This window comes from Athene noctua, chromosome 1, assembly GCF_965140245.1.
Source record: "Athene noctua chromosome 1, bAthNoc1.hap1.1, whole genome shotgun sequence".
NCBI lineage: Eukaryota > Metazoa > Chordata > Aves > Strigiformes > Strigidae > Athene > Athene noctua.
In genome coordinates this window covers 104,698,539-104,725,096 of record NC_134037.1, presented here as the reverse complement: position 1 = coordinate 104,725,096, position 26,558 = coordinate 104,698,539, and the positions used below count along the sequence as shown (strand labels likewise).

The window sequence follows — 26,558 nt, the reverse complement described above, 5'->3', positions numbered from 1 at the left end:
CTGGAAGTTCAGTGTCAGTTGCTAAGTGTTGCAGCTATAAACTAGTCCTGAAGCAAGTGGGAGGATTTGAGTGAATCTCAGCATAGAAAGAGCCTCCAAAGAGAATGTAGCTATAAATTCATTAGTGAAATGAGCTGGTGGATGAGGGAGGGGCAGCTACATTTGTACTGTTTGATCTTGTGAGGCTACAATGTGTGTCAAATGGCATTTCTTCAGCAGTGAAAAGAACAAAGTTATGTACACAGTACACCCCACAGGTGTGTAGCTGTGCATAGGCATGTACTATGCCATTTTTCATTAGCACGCTACCACTTTCACATTTTTTTGTGGCAGAAGCAAATATCAGAGGGAGGGCCCCATTGAGCAAGAAACAGGCAGCGTATTTAAGTATATTACATGCAGCCTTAAGGCTTTTTTAAATAAAATAAGAACTTTGAGGTTTTGCAAGAAAGTTTTTCAGCTTCCTTTTTTTTTTTTTTTTTTTAGCATTGAATTTATGAGCAGGCTTCCTTTTATTATTTCAGAATTGTTTCCACCACACATTATTAAATTTGCAAAAGATAAAACTTTCTGCTCAGAAATGTTTTGCAAGCACTAAGTATATTTTATTACATATTTGAAGAGGCAGCAAAACTTTCAATCCCTTTTAACATGGGGGAGTACCTGCATGGTAGCCAGGGAGCATGGTAGCATGGTACCAGCCAGGCTGCAGGACAGAAAATACCCATTACTTCATTTTTCATGGTCTATGCATTATTTTGGGTGGTTTTTAAAAGGAATATATTAATCTGTAGATTAAAGTGTTTTTAAAGACTTAGTTTGTCCTTATCCAGGAAAAGATCCCTTATCCATGCCTGTACTCAGTTCTCTATTTTGGAATAATAAGCACCTTACCCCTATTTTTAACAGTATCTTTTCACTCTCCACAAAAAATATGTAAAAAAGAAAATCAGATGCTCATGTTCTCCTTGCACATTTTCAGCATTCCATGCTCTGAATTTTCAGTGCAGTTGGTGATGTTATCTCTAACTACCTGGAAGACCGTGAACAGGAAATGATCCCAAAACATCTGCCACCATAATTCCTGTCTTGTATTTTGTCCTCTCTCTCTTTGGATGACTAGTTTTCAACACTACTTCATATTCTTACAGGATTGGACCCAGGATGAAGCTGTCTTGGAGGAGCTGACTCAGAAGGTTGCTCAGGAGCACCGAACTCACAGGTGAGATTGACATATTAAGGTTTGGATTTCTTTTTTTTTTTTTTGGTCATCATCCTCCTAGTACTTCCCTTCCTCCCCATGCTTTTCTGGCAAGGGTAAACTAGCCTATCTTCATGTTACTATTATGCTATGTCTCGCTGGATTTTTAATTAGTCTTTTACAAAAGATTATCTGCCTCTTGTGAACACAAAATGGCCAGGGAACTTAATCCCAACTAAATGAGCATTTGTATCATAAGATTTAATAAGCATGTGTAACAGTACTTGTGCTATGTTGTAGACTCCTTTCTCTTCATGGTCTCATTTAAATCCTGATGATGAAAGACCCTGTGATTTGATTGAGGGTGGTCTGAGGGTCTGTCTGAGGATTTTTTCTCATTCAAGAGAGAGGGGGATACACATGCTCTCAGTGTAGTGGAAATGAAAATAACAGGAGTTGAGTGTTAAGTCGTCTTGTGGAAAAGTTACAATATGGTGATACTAGTTAAGGAGCTATGAGTGTATGTATTAGTGCCTCAGTACACATACCTTCTTTGTAAGCAGGGCTTCTTTGTGTTACCTAGGTGTTTTGTTCATGGAAGTATTCAAACCTCTAGAGTACTGTTCTCAGAAAAATGGCAGTGCCTATATTTCATTGGAAATAATATTTTTTTGTTACATTTAAAGTTTTATTACCTGAAATGCCATAGGAATATTATGTGAAGGGTGCAGCACTCCTTGTTATATGGCAGAAAATGCTTGTAAAGGGTGCAGCACTCCTTGTTATATGGCAGAAAATGCTTGTAAAGGGATGAATACAAATCTAAGGCCATTCTCAGTCTTGGTTTCAGTGCAAGCTTGGGCCTTTAATGCAACCAAAGGGTTAGCATCCAAGCTGACCATAAACGGGCCTGGTTCTGTTCTCTCTGCCATGGCTGCTTATGTGTTCTTGGTTAACTCAGACTCTTTAGTGATATTTCTGCAACACAAAGAACAAATATTTATCCTCACTTCAGCAGATAGATCAAGTCTACCTCCTTTCTCTCCCTCTTTCTCCCAAGTATTTGTATGGTTCCTATATTTCTGTTTGTAAGCTGTGGTAAGGAGGAGCAAAGAGCAGAAATACTAATAGTGGCTTTCTTTTGGAACAACCTGCAGTCTATTCTAACCTGCTTTTGAGAACTGAAATCTGTCTGAATTCCTGAGCTATGTGACAGGAGCATGTGTAGACATGTGTATAAAAGTTTTCAGCTGGTAGCTCTCTTATGAAAGAGAATCTGCTCATCATTTGGATTTAGTGCCTGTGTTTTTGAACAGCCAACTTGAGAATGTAGGTCTTTCCTTTTAAGTCATTTTAAGAAACTTCAATGGATATGTATACTACTTATGTAAATTAGGACCCATATGGCTCAAATTCGCTATCCAAAACTAGACACAACCTGATGCAATGGTCTGATGATTTAATAAAGCCTGGAAGACATTTGATGTGTGCAGAAGAAACTGAGTAATATGATCAGTTCAGTTTGTTCCTCCTGTAATTTGAACTGTGCTTTGTACCCTACCTTAGCAACATTTAGTAAAATTCTTCTCCTTGCTGATTATGATCCTAATGTTGAAAGTTAGTTTTGTGTTGTGCATTTCTAGGCAGCATCTCCAAAGCATCTTCTAAAGTGGCTTGTGAATCTCCCATTTCTTCACTGGTATTTTTTGTGTGTGTATAATATTGAACCATTTGCTGCCTTTTGTTACTCTAATTGCAGTGGCATTACAGCAGCAGAGGCTGAGCTAATGTACATCAATGAAGTGGAACGCCTTGATGGGTTTGGACAGGAAACTTTCCCTGTGAAGGTATGTTAGTGTATGTTATAAAGGAACCACTGAATCAAATGATGCAGAAGTCTGCAGAGATCTTTGGAACACATGAAAGTGATGTTTGTCTGAAAAAGGCAAGACTTGTTTCACTGTTCTGGAGGGTGAAATGACTGCTGTTAGTTTGAATGGATGTTGCAGCATGAGGGTATCTTAGACCTGTAGTGTTACTTTTCTTCCACCAAAATCCTGTTCACAGAAGAGATTGTTATGTGCTAGGGCCTGCTGACTTTGGAAGCAGAGATGGTCCTTGGTTTTCTTTGAGTACTGCCTGAGGAAGAGTGGCTGTAGACAAATAGAACTGCATTCAAAGGGAAAAATGAAAGATTTCTCTTTTGTTCCTGTTAGAAAATGCTATTGGAAATATGTTTTTCTTTCTGTATAGATATTTGTGTGTGTACACATACACATAAATTTTGGGATATTATATATATATTATATACATATATATTGGGATATTTTCCCAATATCTTTGCCTTCTAAAGCTGCCTCTGGGACAAGGCACAGGAATGTGTAATCCTCTAATCAGAGTAAATTGAAGAGTGTCGGCTATAGGACCTCTGCTGACTTGTAGTATATGTGGAAGAATGCTGGCATATAGCAGCACTGAGAAGCAGTGCATAGATTGGGGCTTGAAAATTGGCATCCATCATTTGTTTGTAAAAGGCCTAACACTTACTAGTAGAAACAGGTGCAGATACTCCATTGTTCCCTTTTGGGGATCAAGTACAGCAAGGCCATGAGAACAGCTCTAATCTGATCTATTAAAATGCAGGGACACCTGATGGTTTGTAGAATTTGCTCACACGTAGTGCATTAACTTCTCTCGTATCCTTTCTTCTAGCAATTCTTTTTAACCGCATTCTTTGTGCTAGCATCATTTTTATTTACCACTTTGAAGTGTGAATCAATTACTATATATGCATCTGAGGGGGAGTTGTTTTTGTTGATAAATGTAGAAAAACCTCTTTGTCAATAGCATTAAGGTTTTGTAGCAGAAGATAAAAATTATTTTTAAGAAAATAGTTGAGTGCAAAATGAAACAGGAGACACGGTTTTCAAACAGGAGCCCAGAAGGACACATGGGTAGGCATAAAACCAGTAGAACTTATGACAAACAGTGTAAAAACAGTGGATGTGTGGGGCATTAACCATACTTAACCCAATAATTGAAAAACAATGGAGAATGTATCTACATAGAGATACAAGTACTTTTTAGGCTGATGTGCTGTGAACTTCTACACGGAGTACTGGAAGGAGGAATCATGAAAGGTATAGCTTTTGAGAGGGATTTCATCTCCAGGTGTGGTTTTCTGAAATCTCTGTGTTTTAACAGATGGCTGGAGGAATACTGAGTGTGAAAGAGGACTGTTGCTTTTGGTAGTTATACGGGCTCTAGATAGCTGTATCACAATGATAGGGAATGTGGGGTATTATGCAGTTTGTGGTGTGCGTGTTTGTTTGATAGAGGAGAACTTTGGGCTTGTTTAGCCTTCATCTGTTCCCACTAATCAACAGAATGAATCCAGTTATGGGTTAACAGCTTTGAAATAATGAAAATTGGAGTCCAATCAAGCAGCAAAATACAGGTTAGTCAAGGGTTAGTCCTACGTTCATCCTGAGGAAGGGCTTCTGTTTGGTAGTTCAGCATGCATTCATATGCATGTATTGGACACTTTATTAAAGTAAATATGTGTTCCTTTATCTGCAGGATAATCATGGAAATGACATACACCTCGGAATTTTTTTCATGGGAATCTTCATAAAAAACAGAATTGGAAGGACAACTGTGATTTATAGGTAAATACTAGGGTCTTCTGTACTTAAAGCGAATCTTTTTTCAGAACTCCATGTGTGGGGTTTTTTCCCTACATATGTGACTTCAACAGTGCCAATCTAACAAAGTAGTAGTCACCTTGCAGTTTTCAGGATTGGCCTCTTGGCTGTAAGAGATGTGATAAAGAATATTTTCTGATGACCATGAATGGGTTTGATGGCAAGAAAGACGTAGCTGTCTGTCATGTATCTTGTTCTGCTACAAGGCTTTGATCCCTTTTCTTGCCTTTATGTCTGCTTCTCTGATGCTTCTGCATGCACATGTTAAACCCCACAGTTGACAGCCTAGACACTCAACATTTCTGAAAATCTGGTTGCCATGTTTAGGTGCCCCACTAAAGAAAGCTGAATTTTCTCATTCTGTAATTTTGAAACTCCTGGCTGTGTCACTTGTTTGTTGTTCTGTTTGTTTATTTTGGTTATTAAGAATCACTTAAGCCTTTCCATTAACTTTCTTTCATGGGTTTTGTTACAAAAGTTTGTTCTGTATGAAAATGTTGCTAGAAATCTCCATGATTCTAGGAAGGCTAGGGTTTCACTCATTCTTCTTTGCTGCTGTTCTGGAGGGTATTTCTGTTAACGTTAGTGTTAACCTGAAGTGGATTTTTATTAGTCCCTGTTATTAGAATATGAACATTTGTGCAGCCAAAAAATTGTGGTTTATGAGGTGCACTAATTTTTAGTCAGTAGCTAAGACTTGTATCGGCTGGAATGTTGGGGTTTTTTGCCTTAAAAGGGCTTTCAGTGGTCATCTTCAAAAATGTTAGAGCTCCCTTTTCCATATAGCTGATGTTTTGCATATTTAATGTTGAGAAGGAATTAAATAATGCTTTAACTGCACCAGATGACAAAAGCAAGAAGTTTCTTTACATGTAGAAATGATAGTTGGTGCTGGGATACTTACTGTTTGGAAATATGCACTTCAAGCATCCTGCCATGACATGAAGAGGAATGCATGCTGCAAACAGAACAAACAAGTCCTTTCCATCCTCATGGATTGCATGCAATGTACGCAAATGTCTGTCAGCTATTTGAAAGAAGATTATAACTCTGATCTTGGGTAACCTGACAATTACTTGGTGAAAAAAAAAAAAAAAGGATGGCAAACATAAAACCAGAGTATTAACATGGTATGCATTGCCTACATAACAATGTTGTCAACTTAACCTTCTTCAGGAAAGAATCGTCGGTGGAGGAAAGTTGGAACCAGCATGTGGAAAGGAATGGCACTACTAAAAATTTTTTTTAAATTTCTATATCATGGCTAAAATTTCAGTTCAAACTTGCCACAATTCAGTAAAATATTTCATTAATGTATTTTCAATGTATCTTCTATTACAAGTCTTCAAATTGCTGTTTTTAAAGAGAGCTTTTAACTCTGCTGTTTTGGGTTAAGAGCTGAATATCTGTTTCTCCTTTAATCAGAGCATAACTTCCTTATTTTTCTGACCATGTTTTTTCACCAAACAGCTACTGAAAAGCTTTCACATAAAACAAGACTCATGTTGACTAAGGGATTCTTAATGTGTTTGTGAAATGTTTGAATGTATGTGCTGGCAAACTCTACTGCATTTTTTTACTCTACAGGTGGAATGACATTGGAAATATAGCACATAACAAGTCTTCGATTGTTCTAGAGTTGATCAATAAAGAAGAGAATGTGCTCTTTCACACAGTAAGAAAAAATCTAATCACTGTCATCAAGAAAGCTGCTTATCTAGAAAATAAACCTTTCAAATTCCACTTTCCCAAAAAGGCTCGCTCACCATAAGTCCTGCCCACCCTCTCGCCCCACACCCATTCACTCTTTACTGTATGCAGAGAGTGAAATTAACTTCATTTAGCTACCAATATTTGTATTCTCTTCCAAGCATCTCAAAGTATACTATGCTGGGAAGTCTGCAAAAAACTGAAGTGCTTGTTTGATGAAACATCCACAGTGCCACCTCTGTCTTTCATGCTGGCATAAATATAGCAGCATAAGCAGTTGTAGAAACTGAGCATAAGATACCATGTGTGCACATATGGGAACTCAGAGGGCTGCAGTGCTGTTCCGTGCTATTTAAAATCACTTCACATCTCCCTGAACCAAGGCCAGTATAGAAACTGGACCAACAAACTTGAGCCATTTTATTTTTTTTGTTGTCCCTCCTCCCCTCCTACTGTGACTTAGCAGTGAAGTGGCAGCATGTAAAGGCATGCCACTGTATTTCAGTAATTCAATGTCTTGAATGCTCTTGAGGGCACTAGACATGTTCTTGGCAGCCAGATTCTGTACATGATGGACCTTACCGAGCATTACCGCAACTGGATTTTTAAAACTGTTCTTTGTTACTTTTTGGTAAGAATAACCACATGAATCATTTTATATATATATATATATATATTTTTTTTTTTTTTTTCCTATTTTTTCTTGTGTTTAAAGGATGATCTTGAAAATGCCAAATATATTTCACGGCTGTTTGCAGCAAGACACAAGTTTTACAAACAGAACAAAATCTGCACAGAGTGAGTACTGTTTCTTCAGAGTTGTTTTCTGACACCCTGCTTTGGAATTGATCCGAGTTTTGGCATGTCTGGTTTTGTTTGTTTTTTCTAGTCACTTGTGTCAGTTATACTTTCCCTTTTCCCTTTTTTTCTTGTTTTGTTTTCACCACCAGCAAGAACAGGCAGTTGAGAATGAAATTTCATTCTGAGCCTTGTGAGGCTTGATGCTCCCCAAGCAACCAGTCAGTCAAACCAAGCCTAACAGTCTTGAATTGAAGCCCTTGGTCTCTGCTGTTCATAACGCAGAGTATTAGTATAAACTGGAGTGAAAGGTGACATATGTTAACGTGTCAAAATGTGAAATACAGTAGCATTTTGAAGATGCACTACCCTAGCTGAAGATGCAGCTAAGGTCGGTGGAAAACATAGGTTGTCATCTTCTAATTTGGGCAGTATAATTTATCTGCTTCTGTGTGCCAGACAAGTGAGGACACTTGGGAACGTTAATCTGCATAGCCATACTAGCACAATGCAGCAGAGACTGTAACTTTGAACTTGAAATCTCCTTTAGGCTCTACTTTGAGCACTTACTAAGGAGCTGGCCTTGAGCTAGTCCTCTCACAGGTGGATTCATCCAAACTGAAGGAAGAATTAATGAGGCTTTAGTTGTAAGTCAGAAGTCTGTTAGCTGAGGATGTTTCATTTATACAAGCATGCAGCAATTAAAGTTTGAGATAAATTTAGCTTTCAAAAGTTTAGAGTTTTGAGAAATTTTCTTGATGTGCTGTGCTTGTGTAGCAATGAAATCAATTCCTTGCAAAACTTATCAGCTTAGTTAGTTGAAAAGATATGAAGAAGTCACATCTCTATCAACAGCTCTAGTTAAAGCTGGACATCCCATCTGTTTGGCTGGGTAATGCCATCTGTTTGAAAATAAAGCCAAAATGACGAAGGAAAGATTGGAAGGTCTAGCTTTCTAATATTATGTATGCACACATTATATTAACATACGGTGAGTTAGACTATTGGAGAGACCAGTGAGGTGAACTGTGTAGTGTGATCCTTTCACTTGCAGAAAAAGAGATGTTGATTAGATTTCAGATGGTGCTTACCGTTCTTGGGAGGTGAGTGGAAGATCAGAAAAGACCTTTCTTAGTAGCATATAATTCATTTCAGTAGTCCAATGCTAAATTTAATTCTAATGGTTTCAGAGGAATTGAGTTCAAATGAAGCTCTTCATTGTCTCTGCTGTGACAGTCAAGAAATAAAACAAAATACCATAGTCTGTCATCTTGGAATATTTCCAAGCTTTAAAGCTGTATATTGGGGTCAACAGAGAGGACTGTTCTGTTACCGTTCATAATCCAGACTGCAGAAGCAATAGCTTTTGATCGTGTTGATTTCTAAACACTGAGCCATAAGTATGTGGGTACCATGAACGGGGTGTGTGTAGCAGCTTCATATACAACTTACAGATATTTGGACTAAGGAAGGTAGGGAATGTCATGAGATTGCTGAGTGAAATAACCAGAGTTTAAATGTTTTATTGCTATTAGAACTGCTCTCCTTACCAAGTTTCATGTAGTATCGGCTTCTGTGTTAGAGCCACAGATATTGATGACAGCGTATGCCAATGTGTGTTTTCTAGCCAAATAATTTTCCTGCTCTCTGTGTTAAAATGATAGTTGTTTGTTTTCCTGTGTGCATTTCCTCTAATCGCACATAACATCATTCACCAGATCAGAAACTGTAAGAGGACAAATTCTACCTTTCCTCTCTTCACGTAAGCACTATATTTCTGCCTCCTTCAACTTGTTTCTTTCCCTTCGTCATTTTTTTTTTTCTTCCTATACTCCTTGTTCCTTCCACTGCACCTGGCTACTCTAACACTGTATGTGCTCTGCTAGTATTATCTAACAGTTGCCTTTTTTTTTTTCTCTCCAGATCTGTGCACATTGCTTTGGAGTGATTGCTATGAAATTCATAAAATTGTCGTTGTTTTAATGTTCACCTTAAGTCACCTGAGACTGTGCCTTTGTGCTATGTTCAGTTTTTATTGCTTAAGAGGCTTGTTTGTTTGATTCATTTTTTTAAACCAGAGCTTTTCTTTCTTGTGTTTCCAAGTAAGCCAAATAGGATAATAAACAAAAGGCATGTATATTTTGGAACTGGAATACTTCCTGTGTTTAGAAAAGAACATGAATTATTTTCATTTATTCATATTTTTTAAAAATCTCATTAATGAGCAATACTTACAGATACTTCATCTCTTGTTTTTCCCATTCATTCTTGAATCAGAATTTAAATATTGTAGTTTCTAGTATTTCTCTTTACTTTTTCTTCCACAGACAGTCAAGTTCTCCTCCCCCTATCCGACGACGGCCCACTTGGAGTAGGTCATCCTTGGTATGTGCCACGGTGGGGTCTTTAAGAATGTCTGTACCATTTCCGAAGGGATGGGGCATTGTGTAAGATGGAATACTTTCTAAATTTCAAATAAGCGCATTAACTCATTTCTTGTAGGCAATATGATTGGAATGAGTTTCAAGGGTGTGGCTGCCCAGGTTGATTAATTTAACTGGATAATATCACACTGAGTATTAAAAATTACAGTCTTCAAGGCATTTTATTTTTATTTGCCCTGCAGAAAGTGAGCATCTTTTCTACTGGATTGAGGTTATTTCCATATGTAGAGAAAATAATCCTCTAGAAAGAATTTGAAGTGTCTTGTGCTGTATACATCAAAAACTAGTCATTACATAATTTTACAGCTTCTTATTTCACATTTCTTCCATTCATCATGTTTTTATATAAAGTCTACTCACAATTTAACAGCTTCTTGGATTGAGAGCCTATTTTCTGTGTGAAGTTACTGGGATTTTAAGTAAAACTATTATAATCAGTATAGGATTGTGATTCGGAGTTTTTCTTAAATTCTGTTTATTTCCATTTAACTAATCTCCATAAATACTATAAATCTGACAAAACTGGACAACTTTTTCCTGAAGTCCGTGGGAGTCTTTTTCACCCTGGTCAGTTCTAAGGATGCTTCTTTGCATCCAGTTTTAACATATAGTATGTCAATATTTCTTACAGTAATTCAGAATCTGTTAAATAAGAGTAGCAACAGCACTGCTGATTCTTTAGACAGGGGGCAATATTATCTGTGTGCGGGTTGCCAATTTTCATGCATGATACAGGTTATAACTGCTTTGTAGACCTTCCCAGAGTGATAACTCCATTAGCCTATCGCTTCATGGCAGAAAGACAATGTGTCCAGGAGTGTTTTCTTGAGGTATCCCCATGGTGTGGTTATAGCTTGTCAAAGTGTTCCGAAATTAAGCTTAAGCAGGTACTGATATTAGGATAACTTGTATCTTTGCAGATTTTAGCATAGGCTATTTTTCTGTGTGCTTATATATGGTTTATTAGATCTAAAAGTTGCATTCTAGAATCGTCAGTGCTAAGGTTAATGGTTGGACTAGATGATCTTCAAGGTCCTTTCCAACCTAGTTGATTCTGTGATTCTGTGTTTCCCAGCTGCTGGCAGGAAAGCTGTTGTAGCTGACTCTGGAATCCTTTATCCTTTCATTCTTAGCATGTTTCTAAGGTGTCACGATGCAACACACAGGCTGTGTATTATTTAGACAGGCATATTTACAGTATTTTTGGTATCTACTAGTTTGATCCATGGAGATGACTATGAAAAACTGAACATGAAGGAATGAAACTTGCTTTGCATTCTTATGCCATGGTCTCAAATATATCACAAGGGGAAAGAGAGAGCTACCTTCTATATTAGATATGGAGAACAGATGTCTACTTTTTCAAAGGAAAACTAAATCCTGCTGCTTCTCTGTTTTGAACAGAAGCATGCAACAAATTTAAAAATAAAACAGAGTCTGACGAAGATCAAGAGGAAGAATGCATGCTCATCAATTAAAAAGTGAACAGGGCTGCTAACTATTCACCTTGAACTTTCAACTGCTTTTTTCATAATTGTTTTGTTAACTTGTTGGAACAGTTCTCTTTGGGGAGAAGAAAAAAAAAAAGCCCTCCTGACTGTTGTCTGCACTGTACATACCTTTATACACCTACCTATTCATTTGTCTTGTATGGTAATAAATCAGCAGGCATAAATGGGAAGTGGAATCTTTGGGGTGAGGCTCTGCCACTTCACTGAGGATCATGTTCTTTACTTTCAGATTAAGACCTTTTATATGGTTTTGGCATTGTGGTGAACCTGTATTTTATTAACTAGTACTTTAAATCCATTTTATGCTGTTTCTTTTTCCTGTCAGGCCACCCAATGATGCTGGTTTTCCAGCAAAACCTCCTCAGTGTAGAAGATCTTAATATGATGATATGTTTAATTAGATGACTAAATAAAAAAAAAAAAAGAAAAAAATCCAAGTGATCCTTTAATTTAGATATTGATGTTCTGCAGAGCTTAAGGTTCTACTGTTTCTTCAGAAGAGGCAGATGGGTCTTCAAAAAAACCCCCCAAAAATTCCTTGCAGATACCTTCCATAACATATATCACAAAGAAAACTGTCTGCTCCAGTTCTATACATTCCCAGTAGAAGTCACTTCTCCCTTGTGTTTTTCCTCCACCCGCCTTTTGTTAGGCTTTCCAACATCTTGGTTTGTTCCAGACTAAGCTCTGCTACTTGGGTTGCCAGCAGCAGGCTCCTTTGCCCAGATTGTTTGGTGAGAGTAGGGTTTTATACCCGTGGAAGTTGCAGCAGAAATATTTCCTGTCATCTTCCAGCTATGGCTTAACACAGCAATTTTGTATGCAAGAATTCATGTGTTTTCTCAGTTTCTTTGATTCTCATTCCTTCTCCCCATTTACACAGAAAATGTGAATTTAACCCCTTCCCTAACCCCCCTCTTCCATATAGCTTGTGGTGCTCATTTTGTGCATGTGCATGCAGAGGTAAATTATTTGGTGTTTCTTGTTCTTTTTTGCCTTGGGCATCCACAGTATTCCTTAATAGTTTGAACTACTTGAATCAGCCTAGATGAAAAGCCCTTATTCTGGTTTAAGGAAGACATATTTGTGAGACAGGAGTGCCTTACTTCTCTTTCTGCTTACTTTGTATATCAAAGTATGTTTTCATAAACTTTGCTTAGTGACACCAGACAGGACATTACAGTGCAGGTGGTAAAATGTGACTGCAAAACACATCCATTTACCAATGGACAAAGCTGGTGAATATGGCATCAGCTGTGATTTCTTTTGCTGCAAATGATCCTGCTGATTTAATGCTGATTTGCTCCCTGTGATTCTTGTGTTAAAAAGCTTGTTGCAGTGCAGATTGTTGGAGGGCCTCAATTCATTATCTAGGGAAAACAATATGTAATTTGCAGAGTTATTTTAAGTCCATATGTGCTCCTATTGCTTGTTTTATTGCAGTTCTAGGTTCTTGAATATGTTCTGTCTCCTGCTTTTGTCCTGATTAGGTGTTTGTTTTGTTTTGTATTAATTCTTCAAGGGCAAGAGCTTTTAATAAATGTTTGAAAAGTTCTAAGTGAGCTGGGAGTCTGGGTAGTGTTTTCTAAAGTGGTTGAGCTTAAAGGAGTCTAAACCGGTCAGCTTTGGACTCTTAACAAAATTTAGCGAACAATTTACGAAATATTATTCTCTGTTCTATAAAGAAATGCCAAACCATGTGTCTTTGGCGGGGTAATAAAGAGCAGAATTCAGTGGAAAGGGCATAGAACCATTTTTCCTGCTTCAGCTGCAAAAATTGTAACAAACAAAGTTCCTAATGCTTTTTTTTACTTGTGCTTTTATTTCAGCCAAGACAACATCCATTTATACTGCCTCCTATGCATGTCCAGTGTGGAGAACACTACACTGAAACACATAATTCACAAGGTACTTAGAGCATATATTTTTCCTTTAATGGACTTCAATTTTATGTGTATGCAAAGAAGCTCCTAACCAGTATGTCTAGATTTCTAAAGCCATCGTGGTCTAACGGGAGCTGCTACTGGAGGAGAGATAGCAGTTTTATAGTTAATGTTGCAGTAAGTCTTCTGTTTAAAGTCCAATTTCAGTTTTCCAATTTTTCCAAAATGTCTGCGCATTATTATATGGACCTTAAACTTGGTATTCCAGTTCAGTGAGCTGAAAAAATAATTTCTGAAGGAAGTATGATGGCTGTACTCAAAGGCAGTGCCAGCTGAGGCCAGTGAGGGGAAAAAAGAGCAAATACCTTTTACTCTAGGAGAAATCATAGTGTCCTGATCACAAAACTGTATATTTAGATAATCTTTTCTGCTGATTTTTTACCAGCATCTGCCTGCAGTGTTAGCCTTACGAACATGAGGAGGATTAACTATTTTTACCCCTGTGTTTGATGAATAAATTCTCTAAGAGGTTGTACCAGGTTACTTTGATCAAGGCTGGGAATGGAGCCCAGCTCAAAACACCTTGAGTCTCACACCTTTAACCACACCACATTCTGGAATACACATAGCCAGGTCTGTTAGGCTATGTTCTTTGCAGTTCATAAGAGGTACAGTTGAAGTGCTCTCACCAGCAGAGGAGCTCTTAGTCATACCTGATAGTGTTTTAGAGTTGTGTTGGTCTGACTAATTTTAAGGTAGAATTTGATGAGTTTTGAAAGGAGCCATTCAGTATAGTTCCTTGCATACAGTAGATTTGATTCAGTAGCTGATACTGTTTTACTAGGAATCTGAGGCTCTGAAGGGGGGGATATTCTCAATTTTAGAAGAATTGTAAAGTTCCCTTAGTTTTACCCCAGAGTTCTCTATATTGTTGAAAAACTATATGATTTCAGAATTTTGGGAGCTGCTAACCTACTTACACAGACAGTCTTGCAGTGAAGTTGTGATCCAGGACGTCATCTTTACCAAGTTGATTCCCTCTCTAATATACTTTGCTTGAAGTATTTAATATTCTTTAGCGCATCTGTAGGGTGGGTCTTTTTCCTGAGTCTTGGTCATCCTGCTGTGTTATACTTCAGATCCTCAAAACTGTTGATTGATCTGCAGTAGGATTTCCAATTTCACAGTCCTCTGCTAGGCAAAAAAGGCAAGAGAACTTTTTAGCATTACCATAGGCTGGCAGCACTGCATTTTTAAGGTGGCAGCAGCAGTGAATCCTTTCAGGATTCTGAGGGAGGAGATGCCCCTTTATTCTTCCTTGCTACCTCAGGCAAAAACACTTCCTCTCTTTCCCTTTCATGTATCCCACAAGGATCTGAACTACCATATTTTGCTAACTGTTGGGAGTGTTTATGTCAGTAGCTTTGTTTTAGTTCTATTTCAGTGACTCAAGGATGCTCTCAAGACCACACGTTCCCTGCAGTTGTTGTACACTAAGCTGTCTCTGTATTCATTGGTGTAGACTGCATTTGAAGTTTTGTTAACGTTGAATGAGTCCTTGTATATTGAAATTGTTAATGTCTTTATCTCTGCTCTACACAGATAGCATTTTCCATGGAAATGAAGAAACTTTCTACTGTAGATCTCAGTCCAGTCTGGATAGGTGTCCAGTGGACTTCAGCTACTTGAATGGTAATGGACCCAATGGGAGTGTATGCAGCGCCCACAGCATGAACTCCCTCAATCGCTCACAGAACTTCATCCAGGCATCTCCCATGTCTTCAAATCTGAGCATCCCTGGAAGTGACATCATGAGAGCAGATTACATCCCCAGCCACAGACATAGTGCAATTATAGTACCATCTTACCGGCCAACTCCAGATTATGAAACTGTCATGAGGCAAATGAAGAGAGGGGTGATCCAGATGGATAGCCAAAGTCAGTCTTTGAGGAATCTCAATATTGGAAACACACATGCTTATAACCAGCCAGAAGACCTAGTTTACAGTCAGCCTGAGATGCGAGACAGACATCCTTACACAATTACATACGGGCCCCAGGGCAGTGGCTATAACAAGCCTGTCGCCCCATCTGACCAAATGAACCCTAATAACACTGCTCAAAATAAGACAGCAGCCAGTGCTATATCCCACACTGTCAGCACACCAGAACTGGCTAACATGCAGCTGCAGAGCAGCCAGAGTTACAACACTGCTCACATGTTAAAGAACTATCTCTTCAGACCCCCACCTCCGTATCCACGCCCACGTCCTGCCACTAGCACGCCGGACCTGGCAAGTCACCGGCACAAGTATGTCAGTGGGAGCAGTCCTGACTTGGTCACTCGCAAAGTCCAGCTCTCAGTAAAGACCTTCCAAGAGGACAGCTCGCCGGTTGTCCGTCAGTCACTGCAGGAGGTCAGCGAGCCCCTCATGGCAGTGAAGCATCATGCAGCTGTGAACAAGCGCCATAGTTTGGAGGTCATCAGCAATATGGTACGTGGTATAGAAGCCATGGCACTAAAAACTTTAAATGCTCCTCTGCCACGCAGGAACACTTTGCGGGAGCAGGTGCAGCCAGAGGAGTCAGTTCAGATGGGGCATGAAGTTCAGCAAGTTCCTCATTATCATCACAAAAAGACATTCTCTGATGCCACAATGCTGATACACAGCAGTGAAAGTGAAGAGGAAGAAGAAACCCCAGAATCTGTGTCACGGATAACAGCCCTCCATGAGAACATGGAGTACAGTGCTCAGCTGCAAGCTGCCTTGGCTAGAATACCAAATAAACCTCCTCCAGAGTATCCTGGGCCACGTAAAAGTGTCAGCAATGGAGCCCTGAGGCAGGACCATGTTAGTATTTCTGTGGCTGTAGCCAGGGCCAAGGCCATGAGGCCAGGGCCTTCCAAAGCCATTAGTGTCTCTCGAACTGATCAAATGGCAATAAATGGGTCTTCGCTTGGGCCCTCTATCTCAGAGCCTGACCTCACGAGTGTGAAGGAGCGGGTCAAGAAAGAACCTGTCAAGGAAAGGCCTGTGTCTGAAATGTTTTCTATTGAGGACAGCATTATAGAAAGAGAAATCATGATGAGGGTAAGTGCCTTCCTCTGTTGCAGTGGCTTCTTGGAAATTAGTAATCATACAAGTCAGTTTCCATACCAGAAAACTGTTGGATCAGTAAGTTGTGGGGAACACGTGGGCAGGAAGATGTGAATTTGCCTAAAGTTAGGAAATGTGATATTAAGTGCCACATACAATTTGGTTTTGTGGGTCTGTATGGCAGCCAAAGGGGCTGATCATGTGCACCGCTATTGGCCTTGTCTGCTTCCTCTGCTGTGGTGGTTTGGCTGCTGGCCAGGTCCACGACTGACCCAGCCGACGATGCCACCACCTGGGCAGCAGCGCCAGCCCGAGGTGGGGGGCAGAAGCACGCAGCTGGGTGACGAGGAGGGTGACTGCAAAGCCCCCTTCAACGCCTGTTCACCTTCTGCCTGCACAGTGCTCTGGCCTCCAAGGATTTGAGGGCAGTGTGAGTCTGAAATGTGTTTGCCGAGATGAGTGGGAGATTGTGTTTCAGTGCTAGCATTTTATTCCTTCTTTGCAGGGGTGTCAAGTTAAGTACCAACTAATATATGACATAATGGACACCCTTGAGTTTTTCAAATGATCTCTTTGATTTCCCTTCCTGCCACTTTATAAAACATAGTTATCTGAATAAAACACTGTAGATGTAGAATATGAATTACTGGTTTTGCGAATAAACTAAAGAGTGACCAGATATCTAATTATGGAAGCAGCAGATGTAGCTGTGTGGTTGAGGATCTGGATTGTTTATTTTAAAAAAATACATACTCAAGTACTAGAAATATGGTCCTTTTAAACTTGCAATGAATACAGAATTAGGAGTATTTAAAGGCTTCAGTGCCACTTCACACAACGGCAGAAAACTGAGGGGTGCTTACCATTTAGTGACTTATGCGTGTGCTTGATGTAACGCTGTGGGGATTGCAACTGCAGTCACAGAAAGCAAAGTGCGTGCCATAGTTATTTTCTTCAGAACCGAGAGCTGAAACAAAAACAATTTCTGAAACAAATTAATGAAGCATCTAAACGATCCAGAGCAGAAGGAGAGTTTGTAATGTACTAGATCAGTAACCAGTTAGGTTTAAATACTGCTCTATATTCAAAGAAATTTTCTAAACATATGTATAGTGCTTCTTGTTCCTTGGTGATCCTTACACTGATGTAATGGTTAGGAATCAAACTTGAGCCACTAAGTTGTATCATGGAGGCTGAATTTACTCCCTGCAGAATCTTAAACTTTAAATGTAAAATAGATACTTGACTATAAAACATAATCTTTCATGAATGAATACTGTAGACACTGGTGTGACAGCAAGCATGTATGTGCTCTTTTGATCTTCTGAGGAAAGAAAACGTTGAGAAGCAGGAACCCAAAGGATTTTAGGAGGAAATGAAGGTGAGAAAAGAGCTTAGAGATATTGTTTGAGCACTCTTCCTCTGAATAATCATTCAGATCAGCCTTTGGTGAGAAAGTTCTTTATTGTTGTTGTTCTGTTGTTTGTTTCTGAAAGTAAAGGGATGGTCTTAGCATTAAGCTTTTAAGGTGGTTTCAGCCCAGATCAGCAGTCTTAACACATGGAGGCCTTCCTTTTGTCGTAGGAATCACATGTAATAGTAATGGTAATTTGATGACCTTGATCTTGTAAACACAGACTTTTTCTATTTTACCTCACAAGTAGTAGGAATAATAAAATCCTCAAGCAAAGTAAAAATACTTGCATTTTCCTGCTTTCTGAAAGTATGAAAAGAAAGAGTGGGTTTGTATTTTTGTTTCACTTTTTTGTTTGTTTTTCACTTAGTGCTCTGGAGAAATCCAGCGATGAAGAAAAAGCTCACAGGCTTTTCAAAATCAAGCCGTTTGCTTATGTCTGAGGCATTCAGGTTCAGTAGTTTTGTTTCTAGGAGCCAAGCTTGGCCTGTGTGGTGACCACAGCTGCCATATGCATGCTAAGTTCTAGGCTTCCCTTGTGCTCATTTCTCCTTCCAAATCCAGCAGAAAGAGCTGTTAAGGAAATGGAATAAAATATTCCTAATTTGTGTACTTCTGGAGATGGTCTGTCTTCTTTTTTTTTTTTGATGTTTCAGCTCTCAGTGGCATAAGGAGGGCAGCAGGATGAATTTAAAATTCATACTCTGGTTCTCCATGTCACAGCATAATATGATGCATGAATACAATAAATTATATCCTTCCCTGGCTGCTGTTATGTTCAGTTTCTGGGATATGTGAGCTCAGATTTTAGTGCAAAATATATCATGGGTGCTATCTGAATCACCATAATAGCTGAGTGCATCAGAAGACATCTCATTTTAAGTATTAACCATCACAGAAGAGAAACAATGTGTTCCACTGTTTGTTGTAACATATTGAAATTATTGCTTTTTAAAAGATGCCCCAGGTATCTTGGCTATGGTGGTGCTACTTTAACGTAACAGGGTGATGCTTTGTGTGTCCTACATTCAGAATAATGTTTGCAGAAGAATGCTCGAGATTGTATTTGTGTGTCTTTTGATGGCATGTAAACTGTATTATACACTGGGATTGCTTCTTTGAAATTAAAATTCTGTGCTCATGTAGGAGCAGGCCTTTGAGGAATAACAGGAAGAATAGAGGTTGTATTTGAATTTACGATGCTAATGGTGATCATCTGCATTCCTTGGCCAGAGAGTTGCAGATTTTGGAGATTAAAAAAACATTCCAGCATTTTACTGGCATTATAAATAATCACACAGAGATGAAAACGTGCCTTTTCTTGCCAAAAGAATCTAGAAAAGCAGAAGATGGCAGGCCTGGAGGCCCAGAAGAGGCCCTTGATGTTGGCAGCACTGAACGGACTCTCAGTTGCTAGGGTTCCGGTGCCGGAGGACAGCCAGGATGAAGTCGCCAAGGTGCCAATGGATGAGAGGGTAAGATGGAGGTTCATGAAATGATGCTCGTTGCCTTTGTTCCCAGCAGCATGAAGTTTCTAAAATATTAAAATTTGATTTAAAATGTGGAAAAATTTCTCTTGAAAGTTTTCAGAGCCATTAATGGAAAAGGTCTTTACCATACACTGGCGTGATTTTTGGATGCTGTCAAAGAGTTAAATGTCTTGAATGTTTACTGAAGTCCGTGAAAATTGAGGCTGCTCAATGTTTCACGTGACCATACAATGTCATACAAGATCAAGCTGTAAATCTAATATTTTGTACATTTTTCACTTGATTAGGCAGACTTTCTATGGTGATCATTCATAGATACTGTCTTTCATGTTCTGATACAACTAGAGTTCAGTTAATGACTAACGGGATTTTAAAAAAAAAATAAATGTTTGCCTCCTGATGTTTGCACATGTGGATATGTGCACATATATAGAATTTTGGAAATTAAAAACAGTTGCTGCCATTAAGATTTGAGAGACATATTTGCAAAGAATCTTTCTGGATAGAAGTTTGCAGTCTTGTATTGTCTGGTACGCAGATGACGGAACTTAACCTCTGTGTATGTGGGGTTGTGTTCAACCACAGAAATTACATACTTGCAAGTTAGGGAGTATTTTGACAATGTGGACCACATCACACTTCTCTCACTATGGTGTTCTTCCTAAAAAGATATGTTTAAAATATTCTTACAAGTATTTATTGTGGTGAAATCACATACAAATCCATACTGAACCAGGATTGTATTTAGCATGGTTTTGCTTTTTATGGTATCAGTCTTAAAAAATGTGGAGGTGGAATGTAAAAATGTAAAATTTGCTTGTGGTTTCATTCAGTAGAAAGACTGTGTTGTGTTTCCTCAGATAACTGCAACTGGAAAAAAAAAAAAAAAAGCAAGTGAGAATGCTATGGCTGTATATTGAAATTCAAAGAACAGATGGAGGGGTCTTGTGGTATACATTCTTCCGGGAAGAGTTAATAGATTGGTGTTCCTTCCTGTTAAATCTTAGTGCAAAATCTTGAAGAGGAAGTTGGAAGAGGGCATGGTGTTTACAGAATATGAGCAGATTCCAAAGAAAAAGGCAGATGGGATTTTCACCACTGCTGCCTTGCCTGAAAACACTGAGCGCAACCGTATCAGGGAGGTCGTTCCTTATGAAGAGAACCGAGTAGAGCTGGTACCGACCAAAGAAAATAATACAGGCTACATCAATGCGTCACATATAAAGGTAAAAGCTTTCTTGAACTTTGCTTTGCAAATGAAGGTATGCTAAAGTTTTCTCTGCATTTCTGAATGCACAGCAGCATTTTCTGTAACTCAAGCTTCTGAAAAAGTAACTCAGTCAGAATGCATTACTGTACCTGTGTGTCAGCATGGGCATCTTTAAAGTCCCCTATCAACTAACATGTGTGAGTTGATTTAATTGCTAGAGACTGGGAAGTAGTTTGAGGGGCATCCTTACATTTTTATGCTCACCTCTGCCAGCTGGTTATGGAATACGTCTGCTGGTTAATGTAGAAAGAGTAGCCATGTTTCTTAAACCTCATGAAAATGTGTTAGATCAGCCCCAATACCTGCAGTGTAATATGGTTGTCGTGAGCCTGTACCTGAAAGAATGAGCAGTCAATATGTGTTCTGATTTATCAGTCCCAATTTTTTAAGTATGCCTTGATAAAAAGGACACCTTGCTAATGAGATCCCTGTGTCTCTGATGAGATATTGCATTGAACTTCTCTGTTTCAAAGTAAGTTTTTATCAAGAAACTTCAGATTTCTTGTTAATTCAATGTAGAAATAGTTTAAGATATGATCTGACTGTTACTTACAAATGTGACTGGTTTTGTGAACTGTACTGCAGTGGCTGCAGATGCTTGGTTTTCTTTAAACTTCCAGTACTATATTGTTGGTTTTTGCTCTACCCTGAGAGAAGTAACTCCTCTCCCTCAGATGACAGATTCTCTTGTTGTCAGAGAGAGCTGTCTGCTTTTTCTCATTGTCAAAATCCAAATTCAAAAGAAGTAAATCAAAAATAATAAACAGAGTATCCTGTTAAATTAATATTTTCCTGGAGTAAAAGCCTTTTAAAAGTTTAAAGAGACTTACTGGCCAACAGTATTATATCCTGTTGATTCAAAACGATTTCTGAACCGGAATCCTGGCAGTTTATCGCTTTTCTCCTATGGCCTGGTAGGTAGTAGATACTGAGTTTTTGCATAATCAGATGTTGCTATGATGATGGATTTCTGAGCCCAGAATTTTTCATCTACTTTGTAGGAGGCCAAAAAAAGGAGATTTGTAACATAAATTATGCCCACAAAGCAGTACTAGCCAGAAAAAGAATTTTCCTTGGCTAGTTTTGAGTCCACATTTTACCTTGTGTGTCAGTGTTGGGCATGCAGGCATCTCACATTGATAGAGCACCCAGGAACATGCACAAATGTTTTAGTGCATGACATTGGTCCTTGCCAGTATTTTCCTCTCGCACTCGTAGTGGTGCATCAGAAGCCAAGCAGATGTGCTTTTGCTTAGAAGGTGAAATTGCATCTGCGAAATTTACCTCAGTAGCACAGTGTGTGTGTTTGCAGCCCAATATTCAATTTTTAATATCCTGCAGTTAGGGCATTAAAATGCAGTAAACATTCCAGGCATCCCAATCCCTCCAGACTATTTATGGTCCTTTCATATCATATGCCAGGAGGCTGGATATTTGGACCAGAAGTCAGTAGACAAAGAAAACTCCTATATCATCCTGATAAGGTCCATGCCTGGAGGATTCCAGCTCCCACTGCTCTGCCTGCAAGCCCCACAGTTTTACAGCGTTTCTCTGCTTATTTGCCATTGACCTTTGCTGCTAAGATACAAAGATCGTTGTTTATACCAGAGAGAAAAAGCATAATTAAAATTACGGATTAAGCAAAAAAGTTCTTAAGATCACTTCATCTGACTGCTCGGGTCAGGTCAGCATTAACTGGAAAAGCTCAGTAATACCATACCAGCACTCACAACTGCAGATGAGCATGCAAGCACAAGGCCAGTCTGCGTCCAAGATGCTGGTTAGTGCTGTGCGGTTTATATTCATTCCCACCTAATACAAAAACCTGAGGATTCTGCCTGCTGATGCAGATTTTAAGTCTTGAAGGTTTTAACCATTATTCAAAGAGGAGAATGCTACATAGTATGAAATAAGAAAAATGAGCTGATGTACAGGGTTGAAAACAGTTTTCAATGCAGTGAAAAATTTGTTATCATATAAACACTATGCTAGTTACAGGTATAAAAACCCAAGCATCTCAGCTTCATGAACAGCTATTTGAATAACAAATAAATTGATTCAATTTATGAAAATGTGTTTAAAAACCTCTACCTCAAACATAGTATGTGGTTAAACCTGTCAGAGATATTGATTTCTTCTTGTAGCATTCTCCGCCAGCACCTTGATATTTATGGATGTGTCAGTATTTCTGTTGTAAATCATCTTCTCTGGTATTTACAACTTTGTTGTGAGAAGTGGCTCTGGGCTAAGATGTAGAATTGGGTCTTAGCCTGAGAAGGAAAAACATTTTAACTTTCCAAAATAATTAGTTCATCTGGTTTTCCTTTTTGCTGGTAAGCACATTTTCAAACAATATCTGGTAGCTCTAAAGGTGGTTTGTTTTTTTACCTAAAATGTTGAAAAAAATTTTTTTTCTATAAACCTGATGTATAGCAAATTATCTGTCATGAAATAATAATTGTTTTGTAGACAAGAGTTTTGGTTTTTTAATGGCCTAAGTATGAATATCTGCCTCAATCAGGTAAATCAAGCAGTGTTTTACACTGGTAAATTCCAAGGTAATGCTGAGTCTTTACAGGGCACTACATAATATATAGTGTGTAAATCTGTGTGTTAGTGCTCTAAAAACAATGATGTGTTGTCATGAAAATACACAAATATTTCTATAAGATGTGGTTGGTAATCCAGTTATCTATTGGGAAATAGATTTACATGACTACAGCTTTAGATAATTTTAGATTTCACATGGCATTCAAAAGCTATTTAATATGCTGGATTTACTTTATAGTAGTTTGCAGCTTCTGAACTGAAAAACCCAAGATGAGTGAGGAAGAGTAACTTGAAATGAAGCTTGTCTGGATTGTATCACTAGCTGGCAATAAGTCTATCTGAACTTTGTTATACAGTGTGTGGGCATAACTGCATCCTCTGGGGACGGCTTGGCTACATCTTCAACAGAGATCAGAGTAGTAAGAGTCTGTTTAAGAAATTGATTTTTTTGCCTGAGTGGAAAATAATTGAGGGAGATCCTAAACAGCAAAAGCCCTTAGGTTTTGTGCAAAATGTCGTTTACATATTCAGGCTTTCTACATTTACTATGTGTTCATTTGCAGCAATGCAATGCCTTTTTAATGCACATAGACACTTCCACCGGTGCTTAGTTTTTCTTTCATCGTGGGTCTGCCACCAAACCCAGGGAAGTCAGTCAGCTGCTTATTTGTACTTAAGCCCTGTCAGGAACAGGCCTCAAAAAAAAATTTTTTTTTTCATTTGTGTGACCCAGATGCAGTGGCAAGAAAGTATAGATGACATTTTGGTCAAAGCATTATGTTTATGGGCATCAAAAGACTTAGAAGCACCAAAGTTTGTGTTTTGTCTGATTTGTTCAGAATTTTGAACAAGAATCGTAAGAACAAAGAATTAAAGGTTTTATTATTGTTCCTTTTGTTTAAAGGGCAGTTCTGGCACAGATGCTTCTGAGAAATTGGGCACTGACTTTTTTTTCTTTTTTGCCTTACTCCCAGGTTACTGTAGGTGGAGAGGAGTGGCACTACATTGCTACCCAAGGGCCTCTGCCACACACATGCCATGACTTCTGGCAGATGGTGTGGGAACAGGGGGTGAATGTTATAGCCATGGTCACAGCTGAAGAGGTACGTAAAATCACAGTTCTTTCTGATGTGAGCAAATCTGTTATCATCACTTCCCACTCCAGTAACCTGCTTTTTCTATCAGCAACCCTTTTTCCTCTTACTCTGTTTGAACATACCCATGCACTGCTATAATATTATACTTTGTAATTTTCTGATACTCAGTTTGGCAAGTACTACAGTGAAACAAGGAGAACTCCCCCTTCCCCCTGCTTCACTTCACTTCAGTTTGGCCAAACCAAACAAAGATGTTTCCATTGGAATGTGAGAGCACTGAGCTGCTCCTGGTTAAAATGACACAGACTTCCACCCCATCCAAGGCCAGTTCTGCATACCGTCACTCTTATCAGCTGAAAAGAGCCCAGAAGTTGTTGTTTCCGTAGAAGTGTCCATGGTTTAAGAAAAAAAAAAAATTTCTTTTTATTCATATGCCAAACAAAACAGTTATTTCAATTGTAATCCAAGAACTGTGTGCTATGTTATAAAAAATGGCACATATTGCTAACGAATGCTGTATTCAGCTTTATGCCTGGTTGCTTTTAGCAAACACAGGGAGTGCTATAGTACATCAAGTCACTGTCCAGTTCTCAAGGCTGTTCAACATCAGATACTTACAAGCTGTGGAAGAGAATCTCCTTCCATTTAAAAGAGAGGCTTTCCCAGGAGAATATTTACCGATGTGTTGTAGGCAGTTGCTGGCTTTCACTACAAGCAGGAGTTAGTTCTTCAAGCATTTTACGCTTAGAAATATTATGTGGCTGAGGGTTTTAAGTTTTTATGGATATTTTCTTTACTTTGTGGGATGTTCCTTCCTCTTTCATTATTTGAAATAAGAATATTTGGCCTATCTACAGAGTTTTATGCCCTCTGTTTGTAGAGAATTATAATTGCAGGAACTAATGACTTTTTTTTGTTGTCATTAAGGAGGGAGGAAGAAGTAAAAGTCATCGTTATTGGCCTAAACTGGGCTCTAAGCACAGCTCAGCCACTTATGGGAAGTTCAAGGTGACAACTAAGTTCCGCACAGACTCCGGCTGCTATGCTACTACTGGTCTGAAGGTCAAGCATCTTCTTTCTGGACAAGAGAGGACAGTGTGGCATTTGCAGTATACTGACTGGCCAGACCATGGGTGTCCAGAGGAAGTCCAAGGCTTTTTATGTAAGATTTCATTAACTTGCATGATAAAATACATGAAGGAAAAGGTTGCTTACACTGAATTCAGCTCACTGCACCTAGTTACAGCTGGATTGATATTAAAAGGTTATTGCTGTTGCATAAAAAGGCCTCAACTAGGTTGTACTTTGCTGTGTTTTGGAGAAAAAAAAAGTTGTATTCAAGAGGTAGGAACTAAGGTGACTGAGGATTTTGGTCCAGAAAGACCTGACATAACAGGAGGAAAAATCAGAGGCAACTGCAGTGCTAAAGACTCAGGAAATTTTAAATAATAGGATATCTCTGCTGGCTCATCTGTCAGTGTAAGTTATTGCCACTTCCCAGCTACCTAATGAGCATAGGAGATATTAGGCTGCCCACAAATGTGATTAGAGAGGTCTGGGTGAGAGAGGTTCAGATGTTAGTGAAATATGGCACAACTCCTCCAGTTTCATAGAAGGCCCTTATTGCTGACAGCCAGCTAGGATTTAGTCATCCAGAGGCATTGGATTTGTTGCAGAAGAGCAGAGGGCTCCCTCACATATGCAACAAGTCTGAACTCACTGCCATTCTTCTAACCACATGTACCCAGGCAATGCTAAGGGCCTTCCCAATTAAATACAGTCCTGGTTCATGCATTTCAGAAAAAAACAGCCATTATGTTAATCTGTAATGAGTTAATAAAGCTTCCTATTCTTACCAAGTAATAAACACTACCATATTAAGTAATAGGATTCAACCATTATTTAACTAAAGCCATATCTCTGGCACTATAGTAGAGTGTGATGTAGAGATCTTTAAGTTGCCACTGAAGGAGTCTGTACGTGGTGTCCTGATGCATTGGAGATGCCTGCCCTCTTAGTTTCTGAAAACTCTGCAGGTGTAGCAGCGTAGCTCTGTTGCAGCTAAGTCTTCTATCAGCAACTTCAGCCCTGACACAGCTACTGTCCTTTAGTGATCCACTCTCCTTTGCATGGTATATGCTTGATGTAAATAACATGTCATTCTCTTCCCAGTTCTGCCACCAGGGCAGAAAATAAAAATTACATTTCAGCTTTGGCAAAGGAGTGCCATGGGATCTGTCTTTAAGGCAAAGCTATTGCCCAACTCCTAGTTTGTTTCATACTTTGTTTCTCCTTCCAATCCCTGTAGCTGTGGTTGGGCATGGCAGTAATTGGAACCTGATTGTCCCCATTTCCTCTGTCCCATTGTTTGCCACCACGTACAGTCCC

General features: G+C 38.9%; 1 protein-coding gene across 3 annotated transcripts in view; it reads left to right on the top strand.

Annotated features, from left to right (window-relative positions):
• The window catches only part of PTPN14 (protein tyrosine phosphatase non-receptor type 14), a 123,044-nt gene that overhangs the window by 82,536 nt on the left and 13,950 nt on the right, over positions 1-26,558 (top strand). For all 3 annotated transcript variants that reach the window (XM_074897206.1, XM_074897205.1, XM_074897207.1), the window contains 12 exons: positions 1,152-1,222; positions 2,961-3,048; positions 4,781-4,869; positions 6,493-6,580; positions 7,331-7,413; positions 9,741-9,798; positions 13,198-13,276; positions 14,854-16,343; positions 19,095-19,238; positions 20,261-20,479; positions 24,048-24,176; positions 25,098-25,332. In XM_074897206.1, coding sequence (XP_074753307.1) covers positions 1,152-1,222; positions 2,961-3,048; positions 4,781-4,869; positions 6,493-6,580; positions 7,331-7,413; positions 9,741-9,798; positions 13,198-13,276; positions 14,854-16,343; positions 19,095-19,238; positions 20,261-20,479; positions 24,048-24,176; positions 25,098-25,332 — 2,773 coding nt within the window. The remainder of the gene's footprint in view (positions 1-1,151; positions 1,223-2,960; positions 3,049-4,780; positions 4,870-6,492; positions 6,581-7,330; positions 7,414-9,740; positions 9,799-13,197; positions 13,277-14,853; positions 16,344-19,094; positions 19,239-20,260; positions 20,480-24,047; positions 24,177-25,097; positions 25,333-26,558) is intronic.